The sequence below is a fragment of the Mus musculus genome, chromosome 13 (genome assembly GCF_000001635.26).
Source record: "Mus musculus strain C57BL/6J chromosome 13, GRCm38.p6 C57BL/6J".
Lineage (NCBI taxonomy): Eukaryota > Metazoa > Chordata > Mammalia > Rodentia > Muridae > Mus > Mus musculus.
The window spans coordinates 50082241-50104845 of NC_000079.6; the positions used below are offsets into that span (position 1 = coordinate 50082241).

A 22605-nucleotide genomic window follows, 5' to 3' on the forward strand; every position below is an offset into this window, starting at 1 on the left:
GGCATTCTGTTCTTGTGGCTGTCTTCTTTTAGGTTTGTTGAGGGATTACCTTCTTGTTTTTTCTAGGGCATTGTTCCCGTTCTTGTATTGGTTTTTTTCTGTTATTAACCTTTGAAGGGCTGGATTCGTGGAGAGATAATGTGTGAATTTGGTTTTGTCGTGGAATACTTTGGTTTCTCCATCTATGGTAATTGAGAGTTTGGCTGGGTATAGTAGCCTGGGCTGGAATTTGTGTTCTCTTAGTGTCTGTATAACATCTGTCCAGGCTCTTCTGGCTTTCATAGTCTCTGGTGAAAAATCTGGTGTAATTCTGATAGGCTTGCCTTTGTATGTTACTTGACCTTTTTCCCTTACCGCTTTTAGTATTCTATCTTTATTTAGTGCATTTGTTGTTCTGATTATTATGTGTCGGGAGGAATTTCTTTTCTGGTCCAGTCTATTTGGAGTTCTGTAGGCTTCTTGTATGTTCATAGGTATCTCTTTCTTTATATTTGGGAAGTTTTCTTCAATAATTTTGTTGAAGATGTTTGCTGGTCCTTTGAGTTGAAAATCTTCATTCTCATCCACTCCTATTATCCGTAGGTTTGGTCTTCTCATTGTGTCCTGGATTTCCTGGATATTTTGAGTTAGGATCTTTTTGCATTTTCCATTTTCTTTGATTGTTGTGCCGATGTTCTCTATGGAATCTTCTGCACCTGAGATTCTCTCTTCCATCTCTTGTATTCTGTTGCTGATGCTCAAATCTATGGTTCCAGATTTCTTTCCTAGGGTTTCTATCTCCAGTGTTGCCTCACTTTGAGTTTTCTTTATTGTTTCTACATCCCTTTTTAGGTCTAGTATGGTTTTGTTCATTTCCATCACCTGTTTGTATGTTTTTTTCCTCTTTTTCTGTAAGGACTTCTACCTGTTTGATTGTGTTTTCCTGTTTTTCTTTAAGGACTTGTAACTCTTTAGCAGTGTTCTCCTGTATTTCTTTAAGTGATTTATTAAAGTCCTTCTTGATGTCCTCTACCATCATCATGAGATATGCTTTTAAATCTAGGTCTAGGTTTTCGGGTGTGTTGGGGTGCCCTGGACTGGGCGAAGTGGGATTGCTGGGTTCTGATGATGGTGAGTGGTCTTGGTTCCTGTTAGTAGGATTCCTACGTTTACCTTTCGCCATCTGGTAATCTCTGGAGTTAGTAGTTATAGTTGACTCTGTTTAGAGATTGTTCTTCTGGTGATTCTGTTACCGTCTCTCAGCAGACCTGGGAGACAGATTCTCTCCTCTGAGTTTCAGTGCTCAGAGCACTCTCTGCTGGCAAGCTCTCTTACAGGGAAGGTGCGCAGATATCTTGTTTTTGGACCTCCTCCTGGTCGAAGAAGAAGGCCCAAAACAGGGCCTCTCTCAGAAGCTGTGTTGCTTTGGCAGTTCCCAGAAGCTGTCAGCTTCTGTGGTGCAGACTCTCACCTGTGCAGACTAAAATCCTAAGTTCCAGGGAGTCCTGGAACCAAGATGGTGACCGCTGCTCCTGAGGCTGAGGCAGTCTCCCGAGCCAGGCGGACACCTGTCCTCTGGTCCGGATGGTGGCCGGCTGTCTGAGGCCCGCCAAGAGTGCTGCCTCAATGGCTCTGTGCTTCTGCCCGTCCCAGAAGCTGTCCGGTTCTCTGGCGCACCCTCTAACCTGTTCAGACTAATTTCCTAGGTCCCGCGGAGTCCCGGAACCCAGATGGCGACCGCTGCTGCTGAGGCTGAGGCCGCCTCCCAAGCCAGGCGGACACCTGTCCTCTGGTCCGGACGGTGGCCGGCTGTCTGCGGCCCGCCAAGGGTGCTGCCTCAGCGGCTCTGTGCTTCTGCCCATCCCAGAAGCTGTCCGGTTCTCTGGCACACCCTCTAACCTGTTCAGACTAATTTCCTCCTAATTTTTTATAAAAGAAATCAGTGCTCTGAATTTGTTTCCCTCCTAGCACTTATTTCATTGTGTCCCATAAGTCAGGCTATGCTCTGCATTCTTTTTCAGTACATCCTAGAAAGTATTTTTTATTTTATTTCTTCCCTGACCAAGTTATCTTGAAGTAGAGAGTTGTGTAGTTTCAATGAGTATGAAGGTTTTCTGTTGGTTCATAACTTCTGTTAGCTACACCGTGTCTCTGCTTAGTTTTTGTCTCAATGTCCTGTCCAGATATTTAAGGAGAAATGTACAATCTGGGGGAAGGTTTGAGGCTGGAAACACAGGTAGGGTGAGATCTTTGCCTCTAAGTTCTCCAGATATGGTCTCCTCCTGCATTTCACAGGAAGTGGTGTTATGTTTGATTACAGCTTCCTTTCAGTCTTTGAATCAAGCAGGGAATGACACATGGCAGTGTTCACATAGAACACCTTCTCTATCCCCAGTGCAGGGTTCCTGGGTTTCAGCCTCTTCCCAGGCATGGTGCTTAAAGTTCAAGGCACGTCTTTGTCCCTAACACCTAGGCTATTATCGTAGGCATGTTTTTTTTTTTTTTTTTTTTTTTTATGTTTAACTATTACATCTCACTGCACCCAGACTCTATCATCTGGTTTGACATGTAGCTTTTGTAGTTTCACACAGAGGGCTAGGCAGGCTGAGAGAGCAGAGGCCTGGTCTTGCACTCATGATAACTGTTTGTTGAGAAATGTCCCTGAAGTGGGGTCAGTTTCATGGATGGGAGGAATCTGACAGGGGTTCCTTGTTTTTCTCCCACATTAGTTGCCTCATCTTCATTCTGTGGCTCCTCATGGTGCTGGAGCATTTGTCAATGCTCAGGAAGCATGTAGGCTGAACTGATAGCTTTCATGGGCATGGTGTCCTTGGACAAGTTGTCAGTTGGCTGGCTAATTTGCTCTTAGTGTTTTTGTTCATTGGAACCTGTAGTGCCTTTCCAATTCAGCCCATTTTGCCAGGGCTTGTTTTCAGTTGGAAGATGTGCTTGTATCTCTCGGTCAGTACTAGGGACAGATTTTCCACAAGCCCTATTTCTGGAAACAACAAGGTGTTAGTTTGCTATAAATCTTGTTAGTTCTTCCATTTCCTGGAACTCTCTCATAACTACCAAGCTTGGCGTTACAAACTGTTGATTCAATGGCTGGTCCTGAGTAAGCTGTGAAGGTCTTTTAGCCTTGGGTAGTCCTTGGAAGGAACCATATGTATCACTAAATCTCATAGTTTTGTGTCCTGGTAAAGAAGGGCTTCTGAGGTCTTTGGCTGTAGCCACAACTGACTCTGTGAATACAGAGGATATGCCCCAGACAGGTCCACTAAATTTCTGCTGTAAAAGATCCTCCAAGATATTGAGGAAGAACAACAGTCGAGAGAAAGGAAGGTGATCCATTTTCTTATTAGAGTTTAGAAATGGTTGTATGGAGTTTAGGAATGTTGCTTGGTGGGACTGCGAAAGATAAGGAGTGAAAGCATCAGCCCCAAGCAGGGCATCAAAAGGCCCACCAGTCTGTGTAAATATCATACATGTAGTCATATAGTCTATCACTTGCCTCCATATCCCATATCCCTTTGTATCACTTTTAATAGGAATGTGCTCCAATCTCACCCTGCAAAGTATCTTCAGTATGAATATCCCCAGTCCCTGAGCCCATATTCTGGTATGAAAATTCCATAGGACAAATATTTCTTACATTTCCATAGGTTGTGATGGAGTCTTGGTCTCTTCTGCATTTTTTCCTGCATCTGTACAACCTGCAGATAGTTAAGTAGGATCAGGATGAGGAATGAGAACACACAGGAGTGAGGCATCCTCTTGTGACTCCCCATGCTAGGACTCTAATGCTCAAGCATCATAGTGGAAGAACAGAGCACTGAATGTGAGCAAGGGGAATGGAGGGGCCTCATCTCTCCATTTTCACTTTCATTGCTCTTTCCTCCTCTCCTGTTATTCTCCCTTACAATAGTGTAAGGGCCACAGGACCTGTTATCTGAAAGATATTTGCACTTGGGAGCATTGAAGCTACAAGCTGGCAGGTAGACCCTGGAGTCTCCATACAGAGGCACAGTATCCCTCCATTGCCTCAAACTACACTCCCAAGTGTAACACCCATTCATGCCAAACACACCTTTGTTATTTCACAAAGCCTGGGGATTGGATTCTCTGTTTCTGATTTCCTTCCCAGCAGCCCCACTTCCTTCTTTGAGCTCTGCTTCTCTTATCCAAAACACATGGCTCTCATCATGACCTTCTTCAATGAGTGAGAGCCAGATTGGACTCTTCTGCGTAGAAAAGAAGAAGCCTTTTGTATCAGTCAGGGTTTTACTCTGTGAACAGACATGATGACTGAGGCAAGTCTTATCAAAAACAACATTTAATTGGGGCTGGCTTACAGGTTCAGAGGTTCAGTCCATTATCATCAAGGTGGGAGCATGGCAGCATCCAGGCAGGCATAGTGCAGGAGGAGCTGAGAGTTCTATGTCTTCATCCAATGGCTTCTAGTGGATGACTGACTTCCAAGCAACTAGGGTGAGGGTCTTATACTCTCACCCGCAGCGACACAACCATTCCAACCAGGTCACACCTATTCCAACAAGGCCACACCTCCAAATGGTGCCAGTCCCTGGCCCAAGGATATACAAACCATCACACCTATCTATTACAGTAGCAGTTTTGTTTCTGGTCTTGCTGTGCCCCCACTTCAGCACCTGTCAGTTGCAAACAATAAAAATGAACTGGGGTCCTTCTTTACTCTCTTGGGTAGCTGACTTTCCTACACTCTGTGTCCATGGATAACATGAGATCCACATTTTCCAGAGAGCTCCCCAGTTCATCCTTGATTCAGTCACACTGTGTCTGAACACATTTACTATTATCCATGTTGTGACAATAGCAGAAGGCACTGTACCTTAGGTACCACAGATGTCCTCAGACAGGATCATGCCCAAGCCTTTGCTGTGCAGCTGACTCTGGGCTGTTAGGTGATCCTCACTACCTCATAGGAGTGATATGACTCAATCCCTGATCTGAGGACCAGGGTCTCATCACCTCCTTCACATCAGTTCAACACAGACAAAAGCAAATGCTTGAGCACAGGAAAGAAAGATGCTGTGGTGTGTTTCATAGCTTGTCATGTGTCCTCACTAACTCAGAAATACAGTCTGTCTATGGGAACATGGTCATTCTTAGTGAGCTCTATGCCACTCTCTCCAGATGGTATGAGAACTTGAAGCAGACACCTCAGGGGCACTGTCACCTCTGCTCTACATGACATTGGCTGCAGACTGAGGTGATCCTCTTTCTAGAGAGTTTCCCTCTCCAGTCTGCAGCTAGACTTGGAATGTTTTTCTCTTTCCAACCTTCTCCAACCCTTTTTCTTCTACCCTTTTAACTCCATGACACTCATTAGGATGGTATTATGAAGTGTCCTTACCCTCTCTTTTGATTATTCTTGGCTGAAATTCTATTTCACTAGATAGTAGAGTTACTATTTCAACTTGCTCATTGGATGTGCTTGCTTGGAGAAGCCTTGTCTATTCCTTTACTCTTTGGTAATATCTTTACACTTTGTTGCTGAGGTATGTTTTTGTTATGCACCAGAATGATGGATTCTGTTTTAACATCTATTTTGTTAGCCTCTTTCTTTTTATTGGGGAATTGAGTCCATTGATGTTGAGAGATATTAATGACTCATATCTGTTAATTCCTGTTATTTTGACTTTGGTGATGGTAGAGTGTGTGTGTGTGTGTGCACGCGCGCGCACGCGCGCGTGCGCACCCCCACAATCACATACTTCCCTTCCTGTAGTTTGCTGCTTTCGTGTTATTATTTCCTATGCTTTCTTGGGTGTATTAGCCTCCTTGGGTTAGACTTTTCTTTCTCATATCTTGCATATGGCTGTATTTGTGGATCGATATTGTTTAAATTTGGTTGTGTCATGGAATATCTTGTTTTCTTTTTCTAAGTCGATTGAAAGTTTTTCTGACCATTGTACTCTGTTAAGAAGTCTTTGCTATTTTAAAATTTGCAAGACATCTTCCAAGGCTCAATGGCTTTTAAATTCTCTGTTGAGAAATTTGGTACAATTGTAATAAGACACACTTTTAATGTTACTTCGAATTGTTCTCTCGAAACTTCTAATACACTTTTTTGGTTGTTCTGTACATTTTAGTGCTTTGATTATTGTGTGGTGGGAGAATTTTCTCTTCTGGTCCAATCTATTTTGTGTTCTGTATGCTTCCTGTATGTTGATAGACATAGCTTTCTTTAGGTTGGTGAAATTTTCTTCTATGATTTTGTTGAAAGTGTTTCCTGCGTCTTGTAGCTGGGAATCTTTTCCTTCTTATATGCTGGGGTTTTGTGTTTGTTTGTTTGTTTGTTTTCTTTTTTACGGTTTGTTCCTTTCATCATGTCCCAGATTTTTTCAATGTTTTGTGTCATGAACTTTTTAGATCTAGCATTTTCTTTGATCTATTGATTTCTTCATATCATATATTCTATACCTGAATTCCTCACTTCCATCTCTTATATTCTGTTGGTGATACTTGCATATGTAGTTTCTCTTTCTTCCCTTTCTTCCCAAGCTCCATGATTCACTCAGTTGTTTTTCTTTATTGCTTCTGTTTCCATTTTCAGAGCTTGACCAATTTTATGCATTTTTTCACATGCTTGATTTTGCTTTTTTATATTTCATAATTGATTTATGAATTTCTTCTCTAAAGACCTGTATCCCCTTTATAAATTTAGATTTAAAGTCATCTCTTTGTTCTTTGGCTCTTAGTGGATAAGAATGCAGAGAGCAGCCATCCTTGTCTCACTGCAAATTTCAAGGGACATACTCTCAGTTTTGCTGTGTTTGATATAATGTAGGCACAATGTCTACCATATAAAGCCTTTATTTCATCCAACAATGTTCTGTCAATTCAGAATTTGTTAGGAATTCTCATCATTTAATCATGTTGAACTATGTGTGTTTATGTGGCTGTGTGAGTATGTATGTGTGTGGGGGAACACACAGAGTCTAGAAGGGATAACTGGTGTCCTTCCTGCTGGAATCACAGGCAATTGAGAGCTGTTTGACCTGGGTGATAGAATCTGGGTGTTATGCAAGAACAGGAAGTGTAAGTCGACTTAACCAATGAAATATCTCTCCAGTCTTTTTCTTTTTTATCAGACAGGATTTCATTGTGGAACATTGGAGGACTGTTTGGTTTGGAACTCACTATGTAACCGGGATCTGGTCACATTCACAGAGACTGGCCTTGTTTGCATCCGAACTACTACTGATATTTAAGGCATGTTCCACCATTCTTGTTTCCTAATTATTTTGATATGTCATAGTGGATTTTCTATTTATTCCACATTCTCAAGTTTTTTTCCTATATGTGTCTTCAACAAATCCTCACCACCAATAATCCTCTAGATTTCATCAGAATCTGTTATAACATCTGTCCTATCATCTCTAATTTTGTTGTCTGGGACTCTACATCTTTGATTACTTTGAGTAGGAGGTTTTCAATCCTATTTATTTTCCAAAGAACTAACTATTGTTTAGCTTAATGTTTATAGTATTCATTTAGTATCTATTACATTTGTTTCTGCCCCAATCTCTATTGTTTCTTGCCATGCACCACTTGTAGAGGGTGGAAGCTTGCTTTGTTTTTCTAAGACCTTAGGATGCATCATTAGGTCATTTGTTTGAGATTGTGCTGGGTTTTTCCTTTTTGTTGTTTTTGTTGTTGTTGCTGTTAATGCATGCACACATTGCTACAAAATTTCCCTTTGGAAGTGTCTTAGCTATATACCAAAGGTTCTTATAAACTGTCTTTACTTTCCTTTGGTTATGGAATTTTAAAATTGTGCCCCTAAGATTTTTGTCCACAGCTTTCTGGTCATTGAAGAGTGTCATGGTCATTCTCTACTAACTTGTGTAATTTCTCCTGTTACTGGTTCTGCTTTTATTCTTCTGTTCTTTGGTATTATACATTAAATTACTTCCCTTTCTTCCTAAATATTAAGGCTTTCCTGTGGCCTAGAATATGACCGCTTATAGAGATGTCATAGGCTATTTTAGGAATGTTTACTTTTGTCTTGTTTTTGTTGTTGTTTATCATTTTTATTAGATATTTTCTTTATTTACATTTCAAATGTTTTCACCTTTCCTGTTCTCCCCATAAGAAACCCAATATCCCATCCTCCCCCTGGTTCTATGAGGGTTCTCCCCTACCTACCCACTCACTCCCATCTTCCCGCCCTGGCATTCCTCTACATTGGTTCCTCGAACATCCTCAGGCACAAGGGCATCTCCACCCACTGATGCCAAGAAGGCCATCTTCTGCCTTTTATAAATTGCATAGGCTATTTAGAGTAATGTATCCCTTTGTCTTGTTAATAGACTGTTCTGTATACATTTTTATATCCTTTGTTGTCTAGCTAGCCATGATGCCTAGTGGTCTATGTGGGGTGACAGAAGAGGTGAGCATGTGTCTAGAAGGCTCTGATATCCTGCATTGTATGTGAAATGGCAGCCTGGGCGTGTCCTCCAGCAAAGCCTGGAAGGGCATCACGAGGGAATCCAGCATGCTTAAATAACACCAGTGTAGTTTGAGTGGCAATGAAGAGGGATTATCCACACACATAATATGTGTGGTTTGTGAGAGGGGGTAGGTCAGTGGGCCTAGCACATAGTTGTATATGTACAGCTCCAGAATATTGTGCAAATTCACACTTAGACCTGGTGGTCCTGGACAGCATGGGGGGATGTCAGGCATGGGATGATTTCTAGTAGCTATTGTGGTGGTGATGGAGGCTGTTAAAGGGACTGACAGCCAGTTGGGTCTGTAATGAGGTAGCATTTTGTGCACTGTGTTAAGTTATTCTCTGTAGGAACTGTAGGAAGAATTCAGAGGTGGAAAGGATTTCCCAGATAGACATGCAGGGAGTCAGACGTACTGAGTGATTATGGAACACGTGGGAGATGTGAATTAGAATAAATGGGTTAGTGAAATGATACATGCTTGTTGTGGGGTAACAAGCTAAAGCATAAGCTACAATAAATAAATATAAGTCTCCACATCATTATTCAGGAGCTGGAGGGTTGAGACAGTCCCTGGTTCTGTGAAGTATCTCAGGAAATAGCAGTGAGTACAGGCTGCAGGTTTGGTTGCCACAGGGCCTGATACATAACAGTGCATGGAGAGTGTCTTCAAAAGGGAGATTGCCATCTATCAAGTCCTTATATCTACCAGCACCTGCAGAATGGGTAGAAGGTCAGTGGGTTGGATACCTAGAATGTTGTGTGTGGGTGAGGTGTGTAACATTACTCAATATCCAGCTTTTTTTGGATTGCAGGGGATGCCTAGCTGGCCCCGATATGTTTCATACTCTACCACAGTAAATCCCACATGTGCTGCTATGTAACAGACCCGCATGGATGCTCTGAGATTACTACTGTTTCACTGCACTGCTAAGAGTCCATGCCTTTTCCTTTTTAGGCCCGGATCCTACATGTCAGTATGTGGTGCTGATATGGAGGTATCCATCAGAGTCTGATGAAACACCAGGCTGCTGGCTGCCCCCAGTGGTGTGTGTAATAGGTCCTGATTTCTAATAAATTGTGTGTGTTGGGGAGGTTGTGGAAGCTAGGATAATATATTTAGCTACAAGATGGCAGAGCATACATGGGCAAGATGATTTGCCATCATATATGGCATGCATGGAGTTTTGCAGCTAATGAACAGGATGTGGGAAAGGTTTTGTGGAGGGACAGTATGGAATAGTTTCCAATTTTCCCTAGATAAGTTGTTTTTGATAGTGTGGAGTCTGTTTTGCATTTTTGCAACTCCCATGTCTCCAGGGTGGGGTCAGCTTCATTTCCCTTCAATTCCCAAGTAGATGGGCTCCTGGGCATGTGAGTTCAGTTCAGGGAATCAGATTTTATGGAGGCTGCTTTACCAATTATATATCTTTCATTTCATTCTTGAGGGAGAAGTGAAGCCAGCCTCTGCCTCTCTTGTAACATGCAATGAGACTGGACATAATGAAAGGGGAGTTTGGGAGGTGGGTGCTGTCCTTGCTGGACCATTCTACCACAGATATGATGTTGGAAATACCATTTCTGTGACTGTTTACTGAATAGTAAATAACAAAGGCCAAAAGGTGCTCTAAAACATGGTAGGTGTTTTCCTCTGGAGAATAGAAGGGAGATGAGCCTGTAGAGGTCATCTACCTGGGGATGCAGGAAGGGCAGTCACTACACCCTGCTCTTATCTGCTCTGTGAGATGTGATGACACACAGCTGTTGCATCAGGTTATGCACTCATCCAAATGCTGATTATTTCTGTCTCCAATTAGTGTCAAAGGCTGTACCTTGATTACGTGCAAGCCTGATTTTATTCTTAACTGTCATGAGAAGAGCACAGGCCTCACCTTGCCTGTCCCTCATCTTCATGAACAGAGGCCTGGGAAGTCTAGTTGGGAGGCAGCAATGAAGCCAGGCTGTTAGCCATGCAGGAAGTGTGCTAGTGTGGGGATCACCATGCCTCTGGTCAGGGCATCCTGTTTGACCTCTGGACCTGAAGATAGCACAGCTCTGTGGAAAACCTAAGGTTCCCGCCCTGGGTTGACCAAGCACCCACAGGTCAGTCCTGGGCAGGAGGACTGATGCTCTGGAGGAGTCTGGTCTTCCTTACTGTGCCACATTTATCAAAAGAAACCAGGTCCAGAGCAGGGGAAGCATTCACTGAGGGTCAGGTCTGTATCTAGCTTTCTGTAGCAGACTTGTCTCCTGCTGACTTCCTCATCTAAAAGTGTGGCAGTGGATTCCAAACCAATACTTAGTGCTGCCAATGCCAGGGTTTCCAGAGGTCTGATTGCCCAGGCACCAGGAAATTCTTCCCTCACATGATGCAAATGACAACAACATCAAGGTGGTATTGCTTCCAGGTCCATCTCTCCTGATCCACCAGGCTTCTGCACATTAGGAACAAGTTCATATTTCTCCTACTGTTAAAGAAAACAACAGGCAGAACCAGGTCTCATAGTAATTCCCTCCCCCTCCACAGTGCACACAGTTGAGGCCTACTCTCTGCCCTCACAGAAGTCAGTCTGAGACCGTGATGGTCTGGAGGTCCCACACTTAGAGCCCCTAGCTAAGTACCAGGCCTATTAGAGAGTCGTTCCTCAGAGCCCATAGGCAAAGAGATGCCTGGGAAGGAATTCTATGGATCTTGCTGGATTCCTAAAATCTAGGGTCAAACCTATTGAAAACAGACTTGGATTAACTTGTGTGATCAAATTTTTATCAGCAAGTATCTGAAAATCCTGAGGACATAATGACAGTTCCTGCTGCTACTGATATTGCACACACATTAACTCAACTGTGTGTCTAGACCTAAAGTTCATGCAGAAATGTATACCAGCTTGATGGGAGCTCCAGATGCATCCAACAATGGGAATGCTCCTCTGGTAACTATCATTGCATCTTGTGATCTCAAATTATGCAGTGTGTGTGTGTGTGTGTGTGTGTGTGTGTGTGTGTGTGTGTGTGTGTAGCACTTTATGTCCTAGCCAGCACTATTTCAGAGAACACTGTACCTGCCATATTTAATAACCCTGATGGTGAGGCTTTCTGGTCAGCTTTGTCCCATTAAGATTTTTGTGTTTTGTTTTTTGTTCTCTGTTTTTGAGTTTCTCTTTAATTCTTACATCATGCTCTACCCCTTCACAAGCAGAAGGTGGCGATAAGAGACAGAGTGACACTAGCCAAAGATGGCAATGAGGGTTAGACCTGGAGCTGACACAAGATGCAAATAAGGCAATAGAAGGGGAAGAAAAAAAAATCAGAAGAACCTCTAGGGTGCTGGGGCACGAGCAGAATAAGGCAGACATCTGAGAAGTCTTCTGTAAGGACAGCTTTGTTCCTCTCAAACACTAAACTGCACCAAGGAGGGAAGCCCCAGAACATAGTGTATGAAAATGGAGGGAAGCAACCTCTGTTATGAGATGGATTCTGGGCAGCTGGGGGTGTTTCTCAATGGAGGAACAGAGTTTGGTTGTCCTGAGGATCATGTGACAGTGTCCATTACATTGTGTAACCCAGGGGGAGATGAAAGGACCTCCCAGAGTGAAAGGAAGCTAAAAGGAGCTTCCACTGAGGACAGAAGATGAGCATCCACACCAGGCTTCCTAGTGAGGTGGGTCCTTTACCGTGCCTTCTCATCTTGTCTGAATCTCTTTGGTTGGGTCATAGGCACTGAGCCTCTCTTCCCACTGACTGGCTTTGTAGTCTCGGGGCTACAAGAGTTTGGGTTCTGTACTTGTGTGTCTGCACACATGTGAAAGTCAGAGGACAAATTGTGGGGTCAGTTCTATCCTTCCACCATGTGGGCTTGACACAAAATTTTGGTCATCTGCTCTGGTGGTAAGCAACTCTACCCTCTGAAACAGCTCTTTTCTGTTTGTCTGGTTTTGTTGACAGGGCAACAGTGGCTTTGTGTAACACACTGGGAAGTGTCCCTTCCTTTTATTTTATGGAATTCTTATAGGATCATTGGTGTTCTTCAAAACATTTTATCCAGAGTATTTCTTGTCTTAGGAATTTGGTTAATTTCTATTTGTTTATTCATTTTTCAACTTCATGCCTGTTACTAAACATTTTATATGTATTTTAAAATTTGCCCATTTCTCTCTGATTCACAATAGATTTCTGTGTAAGTTTCCTATATATATTCCATAGATTCCAAGATCTGTTCTAATGGATTTTAGAGCCTTGCTGTATCTGCAACAGTGTTTCCCCCAAGTGTCTCTAGTTTTACTCTGTACTTTCTACTTTGCTTTGTTTTGGGAATGCCTCCTCCATTTCCTCCAAGGGTCATGTGTTTTGTTTTGTTATGTTTTGGGTTTTTTGCTTTATTCATTGTATGTTATGGTCTGTTTGGTAATGTTCAGCTCTCTCCTTCAGTGTGTTCTGTCAGCTACTGCTTTGGGGTTTGTTGCTGTTATTTTCTATGACCCTGATGCACACAGTGCTACCATCTTACCACGCTCTCACTTTTCCATGTGAGAACTGAGAGGAATAATCTTCCTCCCAGACCTGCTTATCTTGTGTGTAATATCATGGTTTTCATCTGAGTGTTTTGTCACCTGGTGTTAGAGAGGAAATTATCAAGCAACTTGCAGGCAAATGAAGAAGAGCAGGCAGCAAGGAAGCTAACCTGGAAGCCAGGTCCTCCAAAAGTGTGACCCTTTCAGATCATCTCCTCATCTTCACGAAACTTGACAAAGGCAGCTTTCCAGAGCTGTGCCACCTCAACAAGGAGGTGTAGGCCACTTTCAGAATCCAGGAGAGGGGTGTGAAAAATGACTCAGTCAACCTGACTGAAATTGACATCATTAACCTTCTGGACCATCCAAACATCATGAAGCTGTTCCATATCACCCAAACCATAAAACACATCTTTATCATGCTGGAATGTGCTGCTGAGGGAGGTCTGGGGAGCCACATTGAGAAGGCCAGCTGTCTACAGATGGAACAGGCTCAGCATTTCCTCACACAGATGGTGTCTTCTGTTCACTAAGCCATGAGAACAGCATTGCATACAGCAACATCAAACTGTGAATTTGGCCTGGCCAACAAGTCACCTCTGGAAAGAAGTCCAAGTGTTGTGGTGGTGTAGTGTATGGTGAGGCCAGATTCCCAACCTATTATGTGTGGCAGGGAGGTGCTCTCCAGCTGGAACTCTTCATAGCACTATATTGTCAGGTGCAATTAGACATGATATTCAAGAAGTTCTGATAAACTACAGTCTTATATATGTGCAGAGCATGCATCTCCTACTCTGTTATCATCACATAGACATTGTTAGCTTAGAGACATTTGCAGCACCCAAAATATACATGTCTAGATATCATTCCTGCCTTGACAACATCTCTTCTTCTGTGGCCTATACAATGCCAGGTACCAGAACCTGCTAGGCAACCCCCGGACGACAGTGTCACCTGAGATACAAAGATAGGTATCCTGTCCTGGTGACATCCCACCTTTTGTCATTGACCCACATAATCTGCTAGATGCAGATCTTGCTGGACACCTCCTGCCTTGACATAAGAAAGCAAGTAAAATCTTTCAGCTTTTTCCCAGCATACTTTTATCTTAAGAAAAACAAAACAAATAGAAACCATAAAATTTTAGTGGTCTAATGGATATTATTTACAAACATTTCTTGAATTTCAAAAAATATCTAATACAAGTAGGAAACCTTGAAGGTAAAGTTTTACAAAATTTAAAATGGTACATTTAACAGTCCTAAACTTAAAATAGTAATATCATCTTCATAGTTTAAAAGAATAGTTTAAGAATGATAATGGTGCCGGGCAGTGGTGGCACACGCCTTTAATCCCAGCACTTGGGAGGTAGAGGCAGGCAGATTTCTGAGTTCGAGGCCAGCCTGATCTACAGAGTGAGTTCCAGGACAGCCAGGGATATACAGAGAAACCCTGACTCAAGAAACCAAAAGAGAGAGAGACAGAGAGGGAGAGGGAGAGAGAGAAAGAATGGTAATGGTATGGTTATGGTTATTGTAAATGGCACATATATTTAAAGAACATGAAAATTCAATATACTATTTTAAGATTCAACATATTGATTGATTTTAAGTTTTTAATTTTTTCCTATTTTATTTTGACAACTATAAATAATAAAGAGTCAAAATAAACTTACTGAGAGGGATGTACTAGTTAAAATCTTGTGATAAAATGTGAGTACCTATGAGACTGGAGAGGTAGCTCAATACTGCCTTGGACCAGAGTTTAATTGTCAGCACTCACATGGTGGCACTCAGCCATGTGTAGGTCAATTTCCAGGGGGAAAAACTTTGCATAGAATAATTTCCTGACAAGATATACAACCCATAAAGGGCTTACACCCAGAATATACGTTCCTATAAATCTGTGAAGAAAAAGGCAGTTCAAAGAGTGGAAGAATAGTTCACTTGCATGAAATAAAAAGAAATATGAACAAGGACCAAACATACTAAAGTCCTTAACCCCATTGGCTGATACTACAGTTAACTGAAATGAGTGAGTTTGGGAAAGGAGGCCTGAAGGGGCCAAAAAATTAAGCAAAGTCCATGCCAGTGGAAACTCTGTACAGTTAAGCTGGAGCCTCAGAAGTACACAAGCTATTAATCTCAACATGCAGGGAAGAAGTGGGTTCCAGGACAGTCACAGCAGTTAAACAGGGGAATGTGCACATCTGTCAACTTTGGAATGAGTAGGGAAATCTGGGTACATTAAAACAATGTGAAACTACTTAATATTAATCATTCAGATACAGCTCTATAGAACAAGTGCTACAATGCTAACTAGAGGATGCCAGACAGAGAAGAGACACAGTATGATCGAGCCAGACTGCTAAGTTGAGCAGTACAAGCTCAGGGTATTAGGATTCTACTTAAATGTGAGGAGGAGGTCTCTAAAGTATGGTGACATCCTTGGCACGGGGGAGGTGTGATGACAGAGGAGCACATGGGCTTTGAGGGGCTGACAGGACCCTGCATATTGACCCTGGGTGTTTGGGCATGTGTTTGGTTTATACTAATGAATTGACATCCCATGTTTTGCTATACTTATGTTATTTTACTCTAAAAACAAATATATGAAAAAAGGCAAAAGAAATAGTGGAGATGAGATATGTTGAAGTAGTGGGGGATGAAAAATGGATTGTTTCATTCAGGGCTTGGCAAGAGGGATGCAGAATTGAACAAAATATGGGAGAAAAGAGGCATGGTTAAACTTTGATAATCAATGTATGCAGACAGTGCCTTTGGTCTCCTCAGAGCTTGAAGGATTGTAAGGTAGGAATGTAGATTTCTATTTTACCTGCAAAGAAACCTTCCAGGAAACAATCTACAAGCTATCAGACATCGTCTACAACAGAGTGGCACTGGTCCAGCATCATGTGAGCTGCATGTCCTCATATCAGCAAGATGATGGCCTGCGCAGGATGGATCCAGGTCTCCAGGGAGGGCACTGAGTGGACTCAATGGGATGTCTCTGGCTTCTCTGCAAGCTTTTTTGTGTTACTGGGCAGGCCTGTGTGACATGGCCCTCAGTAAACACCCATGGTCAAACACTGCAGGTTCTACTCTGGATCCTGCTCTTCTCAGAGAGAAAGGCAGGCTGTGGGATCTACTCTGGACCCTGCTCTCATCAGAGAGGAAGGCAGACTATAGGCAGTCACTGCCCTATCACCCAGGCTTAGGTAAGTGTTGATAAGGGCTCAGGTTGCATCAGGTTGAGTAGGGTCTCTTGGGATAGGTATTCTCTGTGCCTGTCCTACTCATGCAGGTAGAGATTCTCCTATCTTGGAAATGGGGATAAAACTTTGGGATTGTTGTCTCTGCACATCATTCTGTACAGTGACAAATACATCAAGGTGGGACAGCGAAGAGTAAACATTGGGCCACAGACCTGGGTAGGCAGCTCAGACAGTTGGGTCATCCAGAAAACATGTAGCCTTTTGTTGTCTCTGTTATGACAGAAAGATTAATACTAACTGCACAGTGATGGGACAGTATGAGGATGACACCTGTAAGTGACCGTGCCTTCCCACCTACTGTATCTCTCCATAAAGTGCACGGAGGCAGACACAATGTTGACCTTCCTCTTCTCCATCACTGTAGGACAGAAACCACAGTGCTAAACGACAACAGCAGGAAGCAAGCAGCAGCTCCTGTCTGGGAAGGAGCCATGGGCAGGCAAGGAAGAGCTCCAGAAAGAAAGAGTTTCCTTGTAGGGAGAAAACCAAGTTTATTACTAGGACAATGGCTGGCAAGATGGGACATCTTCTAGAAGATCCTGGTGTGGGAAGGCATGGATGGCCTGAGCCACCTGCTCCTTAACCTATTCTGCAAGGTATACCTAGAGTCAGAGGCTTGCTGGGCAACAAGACCTGGCTCCTGCTTGGCTCCAATTCTCCTGTACTCACATGGAAGTTCTTTCCCCTTGGGCATGTGGAGCTGGTCAAAGCACATCCCTCTCATCTCTTGGTTCATATATGGGTCACAGGCTCTTTGGGCTTTAATCCCTGACTGCAGTTTGTCTCCCATTCCTCTATATGTAGAAGAATAGTTATGCATCTCAGAGGTGGAATGGCCACAGCTCCTCCTGCTTGCTGGTCTGCTATAGTTTGTGTCATACAGACTCTCAGAAGAGTGGGATGTCAGCTGGGGTGTCAGTGATTCCACTTCACTCCCTTGTACCTCTGATGTGTCCCCTTCACTGTCCTCCAAGATCTGGAACAGAACATCCACAAGGGATTTCAGTGCAGCTATCATTCTGTAGATGACCATTTTAATGGTTAAGACTTTTGTCTGCTCAGCAGCTGGTGTGGGTTGATCAATCCTTAAAGAATCCCCTTGCCCACTGTATTTTTTGCTGAGGTTTCTTTCTAGTAAATTATTAAGTAAGGTGTTCTTCTGAGAGGTATTAGAAGTAGCCTCTCCTTTTTCTGCTATTCTAGACTTGGCTGTATCCTTGAGCTTTATGGAGCTCAGGATGGAAGGCCTTATTTCTTCAAGCCTTTCTGCCAGGCGTATGGCCCTAGATTTTATACTCTGGCTCTCTACATGGGGATGGAACCCATCATAATCACAAACTTTGATCTTATCAGCTAGGACCCTGTTCTCTTGAGTATCACTCCTCTGGTGTCTCCTCATGAGGACATCGCATAAGCCCTGGGAAGGCTTGGTGTTTTGGACTGTATTCTGGAAGCTGGGCAGAGAGTCCTTTGAAGGCAAGTTGACATCAGCAGGGATGACTCTACTGGGGCCAACTGGATGGTGACTCACAGGCCAGGCTCTTGGCTGGTGGTTTGAACTAAAAATACTCTCACTTGAGTCCTGCAAGTGTTGGGAGGTAGGTATTTGTGGATGGGCTGGGAGTCTGTTGGCCCATAATGACCCAAAGTCCCTGGGTCTGATATCTATATGCTTACCAATGTGACTCTCACTGGATCCCAGACTCACTCTCCATGCATGAGGTGGCTCTTCTTTCACCTCCACTGTAGTTTGTTTGGCTCCTGAAGGTAGGACCCTTTGTCCAGGGCCTTCCATTGTCATACACCATGGGCGATGTCGTGAGTCCACCTCCTGAAAGTTCTTCTGTGGTGTATGCTTGGCCATTTTGAGATTGGTACTTGGCTTCAGACTGCCTTTTCCAGTGCCCCAGAGAGTCCTGATCTGTTGGGGATTTGCTGCCTGGAAGTAGCAAGCAGGTCTCTGAACACTGAGGTATTTTGGCAATGGATCTAGATGAGACTTTGTGGCCCCATGGCTGGCAGCAAATGGAGGGGCTCTGTGGGTCTCCTGAGCCTCTGGAAGTGAGTGTATAAACTCAGCTCTCTCTGGCCTCGCAACTGATGCACTTTTCGTCCTTGTCCCTCCTGCATCCTGGTGATGCAATTTTTCCAGGACCCTGGCAGCCTTGGAATTGCAGATGGGCGAGGAGGGATACACAACCTGGGGGAGGTTTGAGGCTGGAACTCCAGGTGGGGTCAGATCCCTTGCCACAAGCATCTGCAGATATGGTCTCCTTTGTTTCACTGGACACTCTGTGAAATTTGATGCTGTCTTTGCCTCAGGCAGGGAATAGTGCCCAGCAGGTTTCATGGAGGACACCTTCTCTGTCCTCAGTGCAGGTTTCTTGGGTCTCACGTCCTTCCCAGGGCTGCTGCTTGCAGTGCCAGGCACCTTTTGTGCCCCCACACCAAGGTCCTTCTTTATGGTGTTATGCATATCAGACTTTGCTATGTCCTTCTTTAAGGGCAGCCCTGTAGGCACAGACCCCTTCCATTTACTACATTTGTAGGGTTTGGTGTTGAAGATGGAGGGCTGGGCAGGCTGGGAGAGTTGAGGCCTGTTCTTGCAATAATGAACAGTGTTTGCTGGGAAATGTTCCTGTACATGGGTCGGTTTCCTGTAGGGGAGGAATCTGAATGGGGTTCCTTGTTGTTCTTTGACTCTAGTTGTCTTTTCGTTATTCTCTGGCTCCTTATGGAGCTGGAGCCTCTGGCAATGCTCAGGATGGATGATGACTGGACTGATAGCTTTACAATGCAGGGTGTCCCAGCGCAAGTTGTCAGTGGGCTTGCTAATAGCTTTTTGATGTTTTCGCTCATCATAATCTTTGGTTTCTTTTGAATTCGGTCCATGTTTCCCAGGCAGGCTTCCAGCTGGTAGGGATGCCTGTTTCCTTCTCTCAGTGGTGGGATGTGGCACCACATAGGTCCTACTTTTGAAACAAGGTGGTGTTTGTTTTCGGGTAGATTTTGTGAGGATTTTCTTTTCTTGGACTTGTTTCTCATCTACCAATTTTGGTATCACACGGTGGTGAGGTAATGGCTGATGCTGGGAATGCTGTGGAAGTCCTTTAGCCTTGGATGGAGCTTTGTCAGGGCCACTGTCATCACTAAACCTCACAGATTTACATTTTCCCAAGGAAGGGCTTCTGAGCTCATGGACAGTAGCCACAACTGATTCAGAGTTAATAGAGTATGTACCCCAGAAAAATCGACTAAGATTTTTGTAACGTTGCTTGTTGGGGCTGCAAAAGACAGGAGGCAAAAGCATCAACCCCAATCAGAGGATCAAGAGGCCCATCCATCTGTGTAAATTTGGCACCTCCATCGCCTACATATCCTATGCCCCTTAGTCTCATATCCAACAAAGATGCCTTCCAATCCCACCCATATCCAGAATGAAGATGCCCAGACCCTGAGCCCTCATCCTGGTATGAAAATCGATTAAAAACAAAGATTTCTTCCATTTCCATAGGTTGTGATGGTGTCTTGGTCTCTTCTGCATTTTTTCCTCCATCTGTACAACCTGGAGATAGTTAGATAGGATCAGGATGAGGAATGAGAACACACAGGAGTGAGGCATCCTCTTGTGACTCCCCATGCTAGGATTCTAATGCTCAAGAACCATAGTGCAAGGGTAGAGCACTGAAAGTGAGCAAGGGGAATGAAGGGGCCTCATCTCTCCATATACACTTTTCATTCCCCTACCTCAACCTTTATAATTCCAATTACAACATGGTAATGGCCCAGAATCTGAAAGAGAAATGCAGTTAAGAGATTGAAGCTACCTGCTTTCAGGTGAACCTGGGTCCCCCCCCCCCCCCACATCCAGGGTCACAGCATCACTCCAGTTCCTTAAACAACTCTCCCATGTGTAGCACCCATCCCAGGCCATCCACAGCTCCTTTCCATCCCAATACCTGGGGATTCCATAATTCTAATTTCATTTCCACATGCCCCCACTTCTTTCTTATATACCAGGTCCTCTTCACTAAACGCTAGGCCAGAGGGAATTTCTCTCCACAGGAAAGCAGAAGCCTACCTTTTCCAGTAGCTGTTTTCTTACTGGTCTTCTTCTGCCACCTCTTCACATCCTGCCAGTAATAAACAACACAAATGAGCTGGAGACACTTCTTCCTTTCTCTGGTAGACAAGCTTCCTGGTCTCTTTGTTCCCCAAATACATGAAATCTGCATTTCCTAAGAAGTGTTCTCTCATCCATTCTCCACTCACTCATACTGTGTATAAACACATTTCCCTTGTCACCTTTTTGGAATAAACAGGAGAAGGCACTGTCTATGCCACAGTTACCACAGATGTCCTCAGTCAATGTTTCTCAGACAGGATTCTACCCAAGGCTGAGCCCTGCAGTTGCCTCTGGGCTGTCAGGTGATACCTGTTTCCTCAGAGCAGAGGAGACTCAAGCCCTGATCTGAGGCTCATGTTCTCATCACCTTTTTCATATCAGCTCAGCACAGACATAAGCAAGCACCTGAACAGAGGACAGATGATCTCCTCTGAGCTTCTCCTGTGTCCCCACCAACTCAGAAATGTATGTCCATGGAACCTCACTGATTCATACTGGCCTCTCTGCCATCATGGACTGATGGTCTGTGAGCTTCATGCAGACACCTCAGGACCACTCTCCCATCTGCCTTGCCTGTCAACCCCTTCAGAGTCTTTCTAGAGATTACCACTTACTGTCTGTAGCTAGACCTAAGCTACTTTGTATGTTCGTCTTTCTTCCAACCTTCTCCACCCTTTTCTTCACTCATTCTATTCCCTAACTGTTGTTAGGAGTGGGGAGAAAAGCATACAGGGTAAATGGAGAGTCGTTATTATAAGTGTACTGTCTGCTGATTGAGGGTGTTGAGTGCCTTGGGGATATTTCATCTTCACTGTTAATATATCTTATTTTGTTTTCTTCTGTCTTCTATGCACATAACTACTGATCAAAGCACAAACACAACCAAGCGATAAAAACCAAGATCAAAGGACAACCCACCATGTCTCCCAAGGAACTAGCATTTATGTATTCTCTGAAATATCTCCAGAATTCTGAAATTAACCAAAACAAATTATCATCTCCTAGCAAAATCATTCCCTGTCTTAAACATGAGGCAATTCATACTCAGCTGCTGTGAACATTTTGAAGCAGCCACATATCTCATACCTGAGACTAAAACAAAAGATTATATTCTTATGTTACTTTTTAAAAAAAATACCAAAATTGTCACTAAACCAGTGTTCCTAGAAAATGTGAAAGCAACAGCCATGAACAACAGACTGCTGCCCCATTGTGTATAAACCAAGGCTCTCCTCACCTGTGGTTTGTCCCATTCATTCTCAGATGCTGGTGACACTGGGTACTCCTTCAGGAAGGGGATAAGTAGGAAAAAGAGCCCAACTCCACACATAAAGCCAATGTTCATGTCCATTGCTATGTCCATGGAGCTGTTGCTCATCCATGAATCAATAATGCTATTCATCAGAGAGAGAAAATTCTCCATCTTCTGAATTGCAATGCAGCTCTCAGGCTACTGAGTCCTTGAGTGCAGTGTGAGATGTGTCAGGAGGGCTCATGGCACATCACACAGGTGTGGCCTCCTCATCACAAAGGGCTGCTGGCAGTAGAGAGGCTGCCACAGCCCCTCCCCAGCCTCCAGGACAAGGTCACCTCCTGTGTCCTTTTCCTGCTTCCTTTTTTCCAAATCCTGCTGCTGAGTCAGGCAAAAATAGACCTCTGGCCACGTTTTGTTCCTTATCCCTGAGTATCAGTGCTCCTCTGTGTAGGCATTTGTTTTGTTCAGCCTACTTTAACAAGGGTTAAAATCCCTCTAGCCCACAAGCCACCAGATGAAGTGGGAAAGAAAGGTTGTTAGGATATGGGGGAAGCAGACCTATATAGAAATAGTTCTATTGGGCCATTACAAACTTAGTTGGTCTGAGTCCAGTTCCCTAGCAAACACCAAACAGGAATCAGTTCCTGCAGACCAGTCCACTGGGCAGACACCACACAAGAGTCAGCAAGGGCAGTTGAATGCAGCCGATTCTGTGAGGCTGCCAATGAAGTCTGAGTCCAAGGAAGCAGCAAAATCCTCAGGAATCTCACTAGAAGTTCTTTGGTGAGGTTCTCTGTAAGAGGACTCCATGGGTGAAGCTCAGCAATTGTAATGTGAACCAATACAAGCTTTACACCTGCTATGAGTAGCAAAATGGAGCTAGGCATACCAAACCTCAAGCTCCCACTTTCTTTAGGATCATATTAATGTTCCATCTAAACATTATTCGTCATTTCATGTTTCCTATA

At 43.7% G+C, this 22605-nt stretch overlaps 1 protein-coding gene and 1 pseudogene across 2 annotated transcripts; both read right to left on the reverse strand.

Annotated features, from left to right (window-relative positions):
- Positions 1-16727: 16727 nt before the first annotated feature.
- Positions 16728-19630, reverse strand: Gm8700 (predicted gene 8700). Of its 2 annotated transcripts, XM_006516999.4 has the most exons (2): positions 17934-19630; positions 17204-17232 (listed from the first exon to the last, which is right to left on the reverse strand). In XM_006516999.4, exons 1-2 carry the CDS (start codon positions 19564-19566, stop codon positions 17216-17218), a joined length of 1650 nt encoding a protein of 549 aa, XP_006517062.1. In that variant the 5' UTR covers positions 19567-19630; the 3' UTR covers positions 17204-17215. The 2 variants fall into 2 exon arrangements, with proteins under 2 accessions (XP_030103379.1, XP_006517062.1); XM_030247519.1 differs by having other exon boundaries at positions 16728-19630.
- A 41-nt stretch (positions 19631-19671) lies between these two features.
- LOC115486420 lies at positions 19672-21952 on the reverse strand (annotated as a pseudogene).
- Positions 21953-22605: the final 653 nt, after the last annotated feature.

What these genes read in the sequence shown, in the direction of transcription:
- Gm8700 (XM_030247519.1), bottom strand. Translation starts at nt 19,566, where the DNA reads ATGCTTTTGCCTCCTGTCTTTTGCAGCCCCAACAAGCAACGTTACAAA.